The sequence below is a fragment of the Sus scrofa genome, chromosome 16 (genome assembly GCF_054392235.1).
Source record: "Sus scrofa isolate SSC_HxYL_T2T_F1_AM1 chromosome 16, Sscrofa_HxYL_maternal_Yorkshire_Landrace_v2.0, whole genome shotgun sequence".
Classification (NCBI taxonomy): domain Eukaryota; kingdom Metazoa; phylum Chordata; class Mammalia; order Artiodactyla; family Suidae; genus Sus; species Sus scrofa.
Window position 1 is genome coordinate 56,049,118 of NC_139398.1, and position 14,773 is coordinate 56,063,890.

A 14,773-nucleotide genomic window follows, 5' to 3' on the forward strand; every position below is an offset into this window, starting at 1 on the left:
AAGAGATCTTACTTGAAGATACAACAATGGCTGAAAATTTCCCAATCTGAGGAAAGAAAAGCACACAAAAATTCTAGACGCTCAATGTATTCTAACTAGGATAACCCAAAGAGACCCATAATGAGACACATTATAATCAAACTGTCAAAAGTCAAAAAGAGTCATGAAAGCAGCAAGAGAAAAGGGACCCCATCACATACAAGGAGCTTCCATAAGATTATCAACAGATTTCTCAGCAGAAACAATGCAGGTCAGAGTAGAATGATAAATTCAAAGTGCTGAAAGAAAGCTGTCAACCAAAAATGCTTGATATAGCAAAAAATGTCCTTCAAAAGTGAAGGAAAAATCAAGAATTTCCCAGAAAAACAAAAGTTGATGTAGTCATTACCACTAGACATGCTTGATAAGAAATCCTAAAGGAGTTTAAATGAAAGCACACTAGAGAGCAACATGAAGCCATATGAAAATCTAAAATAGTAACTTGTATTATTACAATTTGAGTGTATAAATTTAATTCTTTATAGAACTTAAATAATAAATACTTTAGGAGTTCCCTGTGGCTCAGGTCCCTTCTGTGGCATGGGTTCAATCCCTGGCCTAGGAACTTCTGCATGCTATGGGTATAGCCAACGCCTCTCCCCACAAACAAACGTACACATTTAAAAAAACCCAAAAGTGTGTGTTAACAGGTGTACAATATATAAAGATATAATTTGTGACATCAATAAAGTACAGGGGGTGGAGCTGTGAAGGAGTAGAGACTCTATATGCAAATGAAGTTAAGTTGTTATCAGTTTAAAATGGAATGTTATAACTAAGATGTTTTACATAAGTGCAATGATACACACACACATAAAATCCAGAGAATATGCACAAAAGGAAATCAGAAGGGAATCAAACCATGACACTAAAAAAATCAATAAAACAAAAAAGAAGGTAATGAGAGAGGAAAGGAGAGACTAAACTACCAAGTAACACAAAAAACAATGAGCAAAATGACAATAGTAAGTCTTTACCTATCAATAATTATTTTAAACATTTAACTCTCCACTAAAAAGACATAGTTTGACTAAATGGCTAAAAAATAACAAGATCCAACAATATGCTATCTATAAGAGACTCATTTTATATCTAAGGACATTAAAAGTCTGAAAAATGAAAGGACAGGAAAAGATGCAACCTTTCGGATATACATCAAACACAAAAAAGAGCAGGGGTGACTATGCCAGTATCAGCCAAAATAGATTTTTAAGTTCGAAACTTATAGGAGACAAGTTCATTATACAAAGGTTAAATTTAGAAAGAATTAAGACAATTATAAATATGTAGATTATAATTAAACGGACCATTATAATTAAACGTAAGAACCAAAATGATAAAACTCCTAGTAGAAGACTTAAGAAAAAAGCGTCATGATCTTGGATTTGGCAATGATTTCCTGGCTATGACATCAAAAGCAGTCAACAAAAGAAAAAACAGACAAATGGGATTATATCAATCTTGAAAACTTCTGTGAATCAAAGGATACAATCGACAGAGTGAAGAAGCAAACTACAGATTGGGAGAAAATATTTGCATATCGTATATCTAATAACAGATGCATATCCAGAATATATAAAGAACTCTTACAACTGACAATAAAAAAATCAGATAACAAAAAATAGGCAAACAACTCACACAAAATTCTCCAAAGAATTTACACCATTAGGATGGCTACTATCAAAAACAAAAACAGGAGTTCCCGTCGTGGCGCAGTGGTTAACGAATCCGACTAGGAACCATGAGGTTGCGGGTTCGGTCCCTGCCCTTGCTCAGTGGGTTAAGGGTCCGGCGTTGCCGTGAGCTGTGGTGTAGGTCGCAGACGCGGCTCGGATCCCTCGTTGCTGTGGGTCTGGCGTAGACCAGTGGCTACAGCTCCGATTAGACCCCTAGCCTGGGAACCTCCATATGCCGCGGGAGCGGCCCAAGAAATAGCAAAAAAAAAAAACAAAAACAAAATGAAAATAATAAGCACTGGTGAAAATGTAGAAAAACTGGAACCCTCGTGCACTTTTGGTGAGATACATAATATGGTGCAGCCACTAGGGAAAACAATATGGCATTTCCTCAGAAAATTAAAAATAGAACTACTATATGATCCAGCAATCCCACTTGTGGATATTTATTCAGAAGAACTGAAAGCAAATGTCTCAAAGAAATATATTTGCACAGTCATGTTCATAGAGCACTATCCACAACAGTGAAGAGGTGAACTAACCCAAACATCCATCAACAGATGAATAAGCAAAATGAAGTATATAAAAACAATGAATATTAGACTTAAAATGGAAGGAAATTCTGTCACATGCTATACAACATGTGTGACCTGTGAGGACATTATGCTAAAGGAAATAAGCCAGTCCCCAAAGGACAACTACTGTATAATACCACTTTATATGAGTAATTTAGAGTAGTCAAAATTCAAAGAAACAGAAAGCAGAATGTTGTTCCCAGAAGCTAGCGAGAAAGTGGAGAATAGGGGAGTTATTAATAAGGTACAATTTCAGTTTTCCAAGATGAAACATTTCTGGAGATATGTCACTCAGTGTTAATACACTGAACAATACTAAACTATACACTTTAAAATAGTTAAGAAAGTGAATTTTCTATTATGTAGTTTTTTATAATAAAAAAAAGTACATTCTCACAATAAAGCACCTTACAGCTATAAAAAGGAATAGAAAATATCACTGTATCCTGCTATGGAGTGATCTCCAGGATGTATATACTTATGTGAAAACTGAAAGGTGGAGAAGTATGTAATTTATTCTACCTTTAAATGTGGGTAGCGTACATACAAATATATTTCTTTGTTTTCTTAATGATGAACAAAACTAAGAAAAAAATCTTAAAGGTTTTCTATGGACAATGGAAGAATAGGGTGGTGGGGTCAGGAACGTAAGTTAGACTTCTCTGAATGAACCTTCCCTTGTAGATGTGACTCCAGACCATGGGAATGTTTCACATAATTATAAAACAAGATTAAATTTTTTTAAAGTCAGTACCTAAATACAGAAATGAAAATTGAACACACACACACACAAATCAAACACATGTACCTTTTCAAATTAAGGAAATCCACTTTAAGAGACCAAAATGTATCAACCAGATGCCAAAGATATACCTTGTTTGGATTCTGTCTCAAAAAAACCTAAAAAAATTTTTAACTATCTGGGAAATTTGAATACTAACTGGATAAAGGATAGTAATTTTTTAGATGTGGTAGTAGTATTTTGTGTTTTTAAAAAGAGTATTTAATGATATCGCTTATATCTGGAATCTAATTACACACAAATGAACCTTTCCACAGAAAAGAAAATCATGGACTTGGAGAACCCCTTGTGGTTGCCAAGGGGATAGGGAGGGAGTGGGACAGACTGGGAATTTGAGGTAATAGATGAAAACTATTGCCTTTGGAATGGATAAGCAATGAGATCCTGTTGTATAGCACTGGGAACTATATCTAGTCACTTGTGATAGAACATGATGGAGGATAATGTGAGAAAAAGAATGTATATACATATGTGGGACTGGGTCACCTTTCTGTACAGCAAAAAACTGACAGAACACTGTAAGCCAGCTATAATGGAAAAGTAAAAATCATTATAAATAAGAAAATAAAAATACATTTTAAAAAAGAGTATTTACCTTTTAGAAACACATGAAAACATTACACAGATGAAATGATATGATGTTGGGATTTGTTTCAAAATAACCTGGGAGACTGCAGATAGAGACTGGGGAGAAGGACAGATGAAATTAAAAGTTTTTAATTATGAAAACAGGTGATGGGTAGAGGGAGATTCATTACACCACTTTCTCTTTTCCACTGATAAGGTTTTTTTTTAATCCTACAGTTCATTAATTTCTTAGCTGTCCCTTCAAGCTGGTTATCATGGAATGTAAAACGATGATTTGTTAGACAACACACCTAAAAATGAAGGATAGTTTATATTACCTTTGTAAAAGTAACAGGGATGCTGGCATCCAACTGAATATGATCTGCAACCTCTGTAAACTGCTGCTGCTGCTTTTGCAATGTTTCCAGTAACCTTGTAATTTCTTGTTTTGCCAAAACAACTCTACAATCATCCTAGAAAAGATAGGATTTCTTTTAAACTTTTTAAAGAAATAATGAAAAAAGAGATATCACTGAAACTCCAGAAAAGCTCATTTAACATACAGTATTCAAAGTTACCTTGTATGTAAATTTGACTAAGATAATAATAATCAGCATTAAGAAATAATTTAAGAGCCCATCAATAGAAGAATGGATAAATTATAGTATATTCACAAATGCAGCACCACCACAATGATATTAAACCAGTTAAATGTGATGATATGAATTTCAAAAACATACAGTAAAAGAAGAAACAACATGAAAGTTTGTACTGTGTGATTCCAATAATTACCAAAACATGCAAAAACAAGATATACATTAGAAATCAGGACAGTGGTTTGTCCTTAGGAGGAAAGGCAGGTAGTTATTGGAAGAAAGTCTGAGGGGCTTCTGGGGTACTGGTAATGTTTTGTTACTTGATCTAGATGCTAGTTAAAATGTCCAGTTTGATTGAACATTCAGCCAGTTGAACACACATGTACTTATTTCTCTGAGTATGTGTAGTTTTTTTCTGGGGTTCCTGTGGTGACACAGTGGAAACAATTCTGACTACAATCCATGAGGATGTGGATTTGATCCCTGGCCTCGCTCAGTGGGTTGGGGATCCAGTATTACCGTGAGCCATGGGGTCGGTCGAAGACGCAACACAGATCCAGCGATGCTGTGGTATAGGCCAACAGCTGTAGCTCTCATTTGACCCCTAGCCTGGGAACCTCCATATGCCACAAGTGCAGCCATAAAAAAACAAAAACAAAAAAAAGTTTTTTAAATAATTTAATATATACATAAAATGGTCTTTTTTTTTAAAAGGAATAAATGTCAAATTGTGATATCTCCCTCTCACTCTACATTCCCAGGCCCTCTACTCAAAGTTAAGCACTTTCCAGTTTCTCAAATATTATTTCAGAAATATTCTATACATACACTAATGCATTATTTGTAAGACAGAGATCTCCCAACAATACGTAAGCCCCAAGAGAGGAGTGGTGGTGTCAGGTTTTTGCTCACTGTTGCATATACATACAAGGTGGTAATAATTTGGTTGTTCCAATTGCTGAGAACAGAAACACTGAAGTCATTCTTACCTTCTCCTCCCCTACGCCCCACATACAATCTGTCAACAAATCCTACTGGATATCTAGAATGAGGGCACTTCTAGCTCCCACTCTCCAACCTACTATTCTCTCTCACTTGAATTTCTACAATAGCCTCCTAACTACTGAACTCCTTCCTTCCATCTTTACCCTCCTTCAATATGTGTAAACATCAACCAGATCCTTTCAAGAAAGATCAAACCATTCTTGTGCTCAAAAGCCCACAATGGTTACCCCATTTCAATCAGCAAAAACTAAAGTTCTTTCAATGGCCCACAAGGACCTCCTTACATATAATTCCCTATCACCTCTAATTTTAGCTCCTATTAATCTATCCATCCCTTAATCTATTCCAGCCACAGTACGTCTTTGGTGTTCCTCAAATACATCAGGCATGTCGTTCTACACTCTTTGCTCTAACCGTTTCCTCAGCTGAAATCTTCTTCATCAGGGTATGAACTACTTTCTTCACCTTCTTCCCCTTTAAGTCTTTGTTCAAATTTCACGTTCTCTCAATGATGCTTACCCTGACTACTTAAAAATGCAATCTGCTGTACCCCCACACGTTTCTTCTTCCCTTAGCCCTTATCACTTTTTAACATATTATGTAATTTACTTATTAGATATGATTATGGTTTATCCCTTGCAACAGTGATAATTCCACAAAATAATGGCTGTTTGCATGATTTACTGATACATCCCATGTTCTTAGAATATACATGGCATATAGTAGACATTCAACAAGTATTTGTTAAATAAATAAATCCTAATCATTCAGCTTTACGCTTTGAACTTAGATGATGCATCATTTTTGGGGGGAGGGGAGGAATGATTAAATTTTGTTCTCAAAATTGGTAATAAATATATGATATTCTATCTATTCCTCTCTTCAGTTGTCTCTGTGACAGGAACTTTTAAGATTATTGGTTCAGGTTAGGGTTCTGCGGCCAAAAAATCAAAACAAAACTAATAGTTTCATATGAAGAATGAATCCAACACCCCAATTTCATCTGCATTAACGTAGTGAGATAATACCCTGTCATTAACAATTATCTGCCACTTTGACAAAATGCTTCAGAAACTCTAAAATACTTCTAAATACTTGTAAGTGTTTCATGGGAGTTCCCACTTGGCATAGTGGGCTAACAATCCGGCTTGTCTCTGTGGAAGTACAATCAATCCCGAGCCTGAAGCAGTGCGTTAAGGATCTGGCATTGCTGCAGCTGTGGCGCAGATCGCAGCTCTGGCTTGGATTCAATCCCTGGCCAGGGAACTTCCGTATGCCTTGGGGGTTGGCCAATAAATAAATAAATATTTCAGTAACTATGAACATACTTTTTAACAAAATAAACATAAAATTACTTCCAAGTATTCACTTAAATCTTACTTAGGACATGATCCATTTCTAATTTTGCTGTGTAGCTTGGTAACCCATCAAGGGCTGAGCAATTATTTATTTAGTACTTTCTATCCAGGTACAAAGAACTTAAAGATACAAAGAGGCATCCAGTCAACATCTAGAAGGACAAATGTGCACACTGTATCATTAGGTTCAAATCAGGAGACAAAAACCACAATTATGTGAACAGAAAAAATTACCACGAAGAACAGTTAACTAGGTGTAGTTATGAACTGAGTAACTAAAATAGTAAAATGAACTCTGAGGTATCAAAGAGGAAACAACTATAGGAAATAGATACTGCCCTCAGAGATGGGGGAATAAAGGAGAAATGCTAAAATAATTAAAACTTAGTAACTTACAGTAGGGGCCCCTATAGTACAGCCAAAATTCAGATCTCTAAGGAAGGGGGTCTCCTTGTGCAAGCAGTGACATTCACAGGAACCCCAAGCAAATGAAAACCCACAGGAAACTGGCTCCATTTTCTAGCCTTTCTTTACTGTCCCCTATTGGTAGAGCCTAAACTAACATGGAACCAGCTGACAAAAGCAGATATGTGGTTTATAGAATTCCAGTCCCAGCATCAGAAAGCAGAGGACAGAAGATCAGGACTGGAGCTCAAGGACAACTTCATAAATTGTGTAAACATTAATGATTACAATTCAACACGAAAAGAACTAAAGGATTCAATAGGGAGGTGAGTATAAATACTCAATACTTATAGCCTAGCCACATTCATTTAAGTCTAGTCAGATATTTAAGAGAAAAAGCTCTAAAATGGTAAAAAGTTTAGCTCCACAATGATTTGAAATCAACACAATCACGAGCAATATATCAAAAGATGAGACAAACTTCAGCTTATCAGGAATTCCTTGGGCAATAATTAGCCTATGTCACACACTCATGAAGGCAGATCCAAAACAGTAATAAGTAAGACTGACTTTTTTCTTTTCTTTCCTTTTTTTTTTTTTTTTTTTTTTTTTTGTCTTTTTAGGGCCATACCTGATGCATACGGAAGTTCACAGGTTAAGAGTCAAATCAGAGCTGCAGCTGCTGGCCCACACCAGCCACAGCAACACCAGATCTGAGCCACATCTCATGGCAATGCTGGATCCTTACCCCACTGAGAGAGGCCAGAGATCGAACCCGTGTCCTCATGGATACTAGTCAGGTTTGCTACCACTGAGCCACAACATGAACACCCAAGACTGACCTTTTCATTAGGATAACCTTAAATACAATTTAGTTTGAAAGCACATTATCTGCAAAGTGGGTAACAAATTGCCTATGATACCTCAACCTTCAAAAAAAAGGTTTTCTGTGACATAAAAGTTAAGAGCTACTCAATTAGAACAGAGATAGGTAGTACATTCTAGAAAAGCAAGCTTCCACCAAAAAAAAGAAAAAAAAAAAAGCAAGAAAGAGGAACTTCAAAGAACAGCAAACATTTGAGCTAAACTTTGAAGAAGGATTTCCAGTATCAGAAAAGAGAGACAGAAGCACACCAAGATGAAAGAAGAGTAAGTACATGTTTGGCAAAGAAGGTTAAAGGGCTTGGGATGACTGAAAAATGACAAGAAGGTAGAGAGGTTCTAAAACCCATGGTTTTATGGCAGTAAGAAAACATGAAAGAAAGGACACTGATATGGCTAAATGGAGCAATTCGAGGTTAGAGACCATATCCTAAGCACAACATTAATGCCTCAGTGACACACAGTAATAACATGAAAATACTTTTAAAATTAATAAGATAGACTACTGTGTACCTCTGGTAATTATCTACTTAACCTTACAGATCCTTCTTCTTGGAGTTCCTGTTGTAGCTCAGCAGTAGGAACCTGACTAGCATACATAAGCATGTGGGTTCAATCCCTGGCCCTGCTCAGTGGGTTAAGGATACAGCATTGCTATGAGCTGAATAGGTCATAGATGAGGCTCAGATCTGGCGTTGCTGTGGCTTTGGGGTAGGCCAGCAGCTGCAGCTCCAATTTGACCCCTAGCCTGGGAAATTCCATATGCCTCAGGTGTGGCCTTGGAAAGAAAAAAAAAAAAAAAAAAAAAAAATCAGAAAAACCAAATCCTCCCTCTTAAACTATGTCCAAATCATGTTTAAAAGTACTTACCAGAGCTCCCGTCATGGCTCAGTGGTTAACGAATCCGACTAGGAACCATGAAGTTGCAGGTTCGATCCCTGGCCTTGCTTGGTGGGTTAAGGATCCGGCATCGCCATGAGCTGTGGTGTAGGTTGCAGATGTGGCTCGGATCCCGTGTTGCTGTGGCTCTGGCGTAGGCCGGCAGCTAAGCTCTGATTTGACCCCTAGCCTGGGAACCTCCATGTGCTGTGGGAGCGGCCCAAGAAACAGCAAAAAGACAAAAAAAAAAAAAAAGGTACTTACCTGTTGCAAGGTCTTTTCACAATGGAGACAGGCTGTTGACACCTGGGATAATAAAATAGTCATATCTTCTTGCTGCTGCCTAAGCCAAATCAGTTTTTCTCGAACATGAGCATCAACTACACTTAGAGCCATTTCTTCTTGACGACAAAGAGTTTCATGTAGATCAGAAAAATAAGCTCGGACACATGATCGGGCATTCTCTGCAGTACCTGGTACCTAAGGAAATAAAAATAAATTTTGTCTTTTTTTTTTTTCTTTTGTCTTTTCTAGGGTCGCACCCACAGCATTTGGAGGTTCCCAGGCTAGGGGTCTAAACAGAGCTACAGCGGTAGGCCTATACCACAGCTACAGCAACGTGGGATATGAACCGCGACTGTGACCTACACCACAGCTCGCAGCAAGGCTGGATTCTGAACCCACTGAGCGAGGCTAGGGATCAAACCCGAAACCTCATGGTTCCTAGTTGGATTTGTTAACCACGGAGCCATGACGGGAACTCCCAAAATAAATTTTAAAAAACTATAACCTTAACAAAGATTTTCTATGTGAAATGAAAATTTATACACCATCTACATCCTCAAAATTTCCAAAATTTGTATCTTCACATTAGATTTTCCCCTCACCCACAGCGTTTGGATATCCGACTGTTTAAAACACATCTCAAGCAACATGGAATACCTAATCTGCAGTATCTCCCAACCCCAATCCTAGTTTCTTCCATCTCAATAAATGGCAACTCTATCTTCGAGGTTGTCTAATCTAAAAAAATTGAAGTCACCCTTAACACTTTTCTTATGTCACTCACAACTAGTTCTTCGACAAATTCTGCTGTCTTCAAAATATATTCACAATCTGATCATGCCTCACCACTTCCACCTCTATCAACCTGATCCACTATCATCTCTCACCTGATTATGAGAACAGACTTCTAATCGGTTTCACTAGACCTATCTCTGCCCCCATAATGTATTCTCTACCCAGAAGCGAGACTAATTCTTTCTAAATATTAAGTCAAAACAATAACTATTCTGTCACTCAAAACTCTTCAGTGGTTTCCCACTCCACTCAGAGTAAATGGCCAAGACCTTTTTGGGGGATGTTCAAGGACAGATTCCCTGGAGAGGGGACATCTGAGCAAAAACTGAAGGAGGTAAGAGAGGGAACCACATGAATATCTTGAAGAAGAGCATTCCTGATGGAAAGAACAGCAACTGCCTATAAGGCCCTTTCCAACTTCAACTCCTGCTATGCTCCCCATCAATCATTCTATCTTAGATCCACTCAGCTCCTACAGTTTCATAAGCACACCAGGGACACTCGAACTTCAGAGCCTTTGTACTTGCTCGTCTCCCTGCCTAAAATGCTCTTCCCCCAAATATTAGCACAGGTGCCCTTCTCATCTCCTTTAGGTCTTTGCTCAGTGCCCCTTCTCAGGAAGCCTGTCTGCAAACACTCCATATAAAAGTGCATTCTCCCTTTCCCTTATTTTTCTCCAAAGCACCTAACATACTTCTGCTCTAAGTATTTTACTTAAGTATTGTCTTTCTCGATCAGTAGAAATGAAATTGAAGAGGTCATAAAATCACTCCCTACAAATAAAAGTCCAGGACCAGATGGCTTCACAGGTGAATTCTATCAAACGTATAAAGAGGAATTGGTGCCCATCCTCCTGAAACTCTTTCAAAAGGTTGAAGAAGAAGGAATACTCCCAAAGACATTCTATGAGGCCACCATCACCCTCATTCCAAAACCAGACAGAGATACCACCAAAAGAGAAAACTATCGCCCAATACCACTGATGAATATAGATGCAAAAATTCTCAACAAAATCTTAGCCAACCGAATCCAACAACATATCAAAAAAATTATACACCATGACCAGGTTGGGTTCATCCCAGGTTCACAAGGATGGTTCAACATACGCAAATCAATCAGCATCATACACCACATTAACAAAAAAAAGGTCAAAAATCATATGATCATCTCAATAGACGCAGAAAAAGCATTTGACAAAGTTCAACATCCATTCATGATCAAGACCCTCGCCAAAGTGGGTATAGAGGGAACATTCCTGAATATAATCAAAGCCATTTATGATAAACCCACAGCAAATATAATACTCAATGGGGAAAAACTGAAAGCCTTCTCACTCAAATCTGGAACAAGACAGGGATGCCCACTCTCACCACTGCTCTTCAACATAGTTTTGGAAGTCCTAGCCACAGCAATTAGACAAACAAAAGAAATAAAAGGCATCCATATAGGAAGAGAAGAGATCAAACTGTCACTATATGCAGATGACATGATACTATACATAGAAAACCCGAAGGACTCAACCCCAAAACTACTTGAACTGATTAATAAATTCAGCAAAGTAGCAGGATATAAGATTAACATTCAGAAGTCAGTTGCATTTCTGTATACCAGCAATGAAATATTAGAAAAGGAATACAAAAATACGATACCTTTTAAAATTGCACCTCACAAAATCAAATACCTCGGAATACACCTGACCAAGGAGGTAAAGGACCTATATGCCGAGAACTAGAAAACTTTAATCAAAGAAATCAAAGAAGATGTAAAGAAATGGAAAGATATTCCATGTTCCTGGATTGGGAAAATCAATATTGTAAAAATGGCCATACTACCCAAAGCAATCTACAGATTCAATGCAATCCCTATCAAATTACCCCTGACATTTTTCACAGAACTAGAACAAACAATCCAAACATTTGTATGGAACCACAAAAGACCCAGAATCGCCAAAGCAATCCTGAGAAACAAAAACCAAGCAGGAGGCATCACTCTCCCAGACTTCAAGAAATACTACAAAGCCACAGTCATCAAAACAGTGTGGTACTGGTATCAAAACAGACAGACAGACCAATGGAACAGAATAGAGAATCCGGAAATAAACCCTGACACCTATGGTCAATTCATCTTTGACAAGGGAGGCAAGAACATCAAATGGGAAAAGGAAAGTCTATTCAGCAAGCATTGCTGGGAAACCTGGACAGCTGCATGCAAAGCAATGAGACTAGAACACACCCTCACACCATGCACAAAAATAAACTCCAAATGGCTGAAAGACTTAAATATACAACAGGACACCATCAAACTCCTAGAAGAGAACATAGGCAAAACACTCTCTGACATCAACATCATGAACATTTTCTCAGGTCAGTCTCCCAAAGCAATAGAAATTAGAGCAAAAATAAACCCATGGGACCTCATCAAACTGAAAAGCTTTTGCACAGCAAAGGAAACCCAAAAGAAAACAAAAAGACAACTTACAGAATGGGAGAAAATAGTTTCAAATGATGCAACCGACAAGGGGTTAATCTCCAGAATATATAAACAACTTATACAACCCAACAGCAAAAAAGCCAATCAATCAATGGAAAAATGGGCAAAAGACCTGAATAGACATTTCTCCAAAGAAGATATACAGATGGCCAGCAAACACATGAAAAAATGCTCAACATCACTGATTATAAGAGAAATGCACATCAGAACTACCATGAGATACCACCTTACACCACTCAGAATGGCCATCATTAATAAATCCACAAATAACAAGTGCTGGAGGGGGTGTGGAGAAAAGGGAACCCTCCTGCACTGTTGGTGGGAATGTAAACTGGTACAGCCACTATGGAGAACCGTTTGGAGATACCTTAGAAATCTATACATACAACTTCCATATGACCCCGCAATCCCACTCTTGGGCATCTATCCAGACAAAACTCTACTTAAAAGAGACACGTGCACCCGCATGTTCATTGCAGCACTCTTCACAATAGCCAGGACATGGAAACAACCCAAATGTCCATCGACAGATGATTGGATTCGGAAGAGGTGGTATATATACACAATGGAATACTACTCAGCCATAAAAAAGAATGACATCATGCCATTTGCAGCAACATGGATGGAACTAGAGAATCTCATACTGAGTGAAATGAGCCAGAAAGACAAAGACAAATACCATATGATATCACTTATAACTGGAATCTAATATCCAGCACAAATGAACATCTCCTCAGAAAAGAAAATCATGGACTTGTAGAAAAGACTTGTGGCTGCCTGATGGTAGGGGGAGGGAGTGGGAGGGATCGGGAGCTTGGGCTTATCAGACACAACTTAGAATAGATTTACAAGGAGATCCTGCTGAATAGCATTGAGAACTTTGTCTAGATACTCATGTTGCAACAGAAGAAAGGGTGGGGGAAAAAATGTAATTGTAATGTATACATGTAAGGATAACTTGACCCCTTGCTGTACAGTGGGAAAATAAAAAAAAATAAAAAATAAAAAAATAAAACTATCAACCGTATAAATATTAAGAAAAAAAGTATTGTCTTTCTCCCCACATTAGAATGTAAACACTGCAAAAGCAAATACTTCTGAGTCATATACTGGTGTCTCCTTAGCTAGAACAGTGCCCAGCACTCAGTGTGCGTTCAGTAAATATTTACTAAGGTAATAAATAAAATATTCCCACTCTAGGAATTCCCATCGTGGCACAGCGGAAACAAGTCCGACTAGGAACCATGAGGTTGCGGGTTTGATCCCTGTCCTCGCTTGGTGGGTTAAGGATCCAGCATTGCCATGAGCTCGAAGATGCAGCTCAGATCCCTCATTGCTGTGGCTCTGGTGTAGGCCAGCAGCAACAGGTCCGATTAGACCCCTAGCCTGGAAACCTCCATATGCAGCAGGTACAACACTAAAAAAAAAAAAAAAAAGATAAAAGACAAAAAAAAAAAAAAAAAAAAAAATTCCCAATCTAGCACAACACTATCCAATAGAATTTTCTGTGATGACAGGCATGTCCTCTATCTGTGCTAACACAGTAGCCACTAGCTACGTGTACCTAAAATGTGCTGAAAATGTAATAATTCAGTAAAATACAAAATTTGCTTCCTCATGAGAAAGCAAATTTTGTATTTTACTGAATTGTTAAATAAACCTCGACAGCCACATGAGGCTAATGGCTACTGTATTTTATAAGAGCAATTCTAGCATTATTCCCCAATGATAGCTTTAGCTCTGTTTACCAAAGAAAGACGCTGTATTTGTCTGTCCCTATATTTTATATACCAATCTGAAAATATCCCTTTTTCCTCTATAACTAAATAAATTTTTCTTTTTGTCTTTTTTTTAAGGCCACACTCGTGGCATATGGAGGTTCCCAGGCTAGGGGTTGAATTGGAGCTGTAGTCACTGGCCTACACCACAGTCATAGCAATGCCAGATCCAAGCTGCATCTGCAAACTACACCACAACTCACAGCAATGCTGGATCCTTAACCCACTGAATGAGGCCAGGAATTGAAAGTGTGTACACATTGATACTAGTCAGATTTGTTTTCAGTGAGCCATGATGGGAACTCCCTCTATAATAAAATTTTTTAAAGCACCTACCACTACCTCCTAAATTCCTTCTTTCTCTTTATAGCCAAACTACCCTAAAAGTTAGACACATACACTTCCTAACACCCATGCATCTTCAATTCACAGGAGGGTCATCTCTGCTTATTTCACAGAAATAACAAATTCAACACCTAAATTAAACTTAGCACCTTGGTCTCATTATCACTTCCCAAAATTCTTCCTCCTCCCTCATTACTACACAATATCACCATCCACCAAGTTGGGCAAGGGAGAAACCTAGGCATCATGTCTGATCCCCCAGTTACCTATCCAATCAATAGTATCAATCACTAAAA

At 37.9% G+C, this 14,773-nt stretch overlaps 2 protein-coding genes across 9 annotated transcripts in view; one reads left to right on the forward strand and one right to left on the reverse strand.

Annotated features, from left to right (window-relative positions):
* PPWD1 (peptidylprolyl isomerase domain and WD repeat containing 1) overlaps nucleotides 1-11,838 on the forward strand; it is a 44,334-nt gene extending 32,496 nt beyond the window's left edge. Inside the window, exon 12 of the transcript XR_014830703.1 lies at nucleotides 10,603-11,838. The gene's annotated coding sequence lies outside the window, so the exon portion shown is untranslated. The remainder of the gene's footprint in view (nucleotides 1-10,602) is intronic.
* TRIM23 (tripartite motif containing 23) overlaps nucleotides 1-14,773 on the reverse strand; it is a 43,441-nt gene that overhangs the window by 9,775 nt on the left and 18,893 nt on the right. For all 8 annotated transcript variants that reach the window (XM_085002409.1, XM_085002407.1, XM_085002408.1 and 5 more), the window contains 2 exons: nucleotides 9,049-9,264; nucleotides 3,998-4,132 (listed from right to left, as the gene is read on the reverse strand). In XM_085002409.1, the coding sequence (XP_084858535.1) occupies nucleotides 3,998-4,132; nucleotides 9,049-9,264 (351 nt within the window). The remainder of the gene's footprint in view (nucleotides 1-3,997; nucleotides 4,133-9,048; nucleotides 9,265-14,773) is intronic.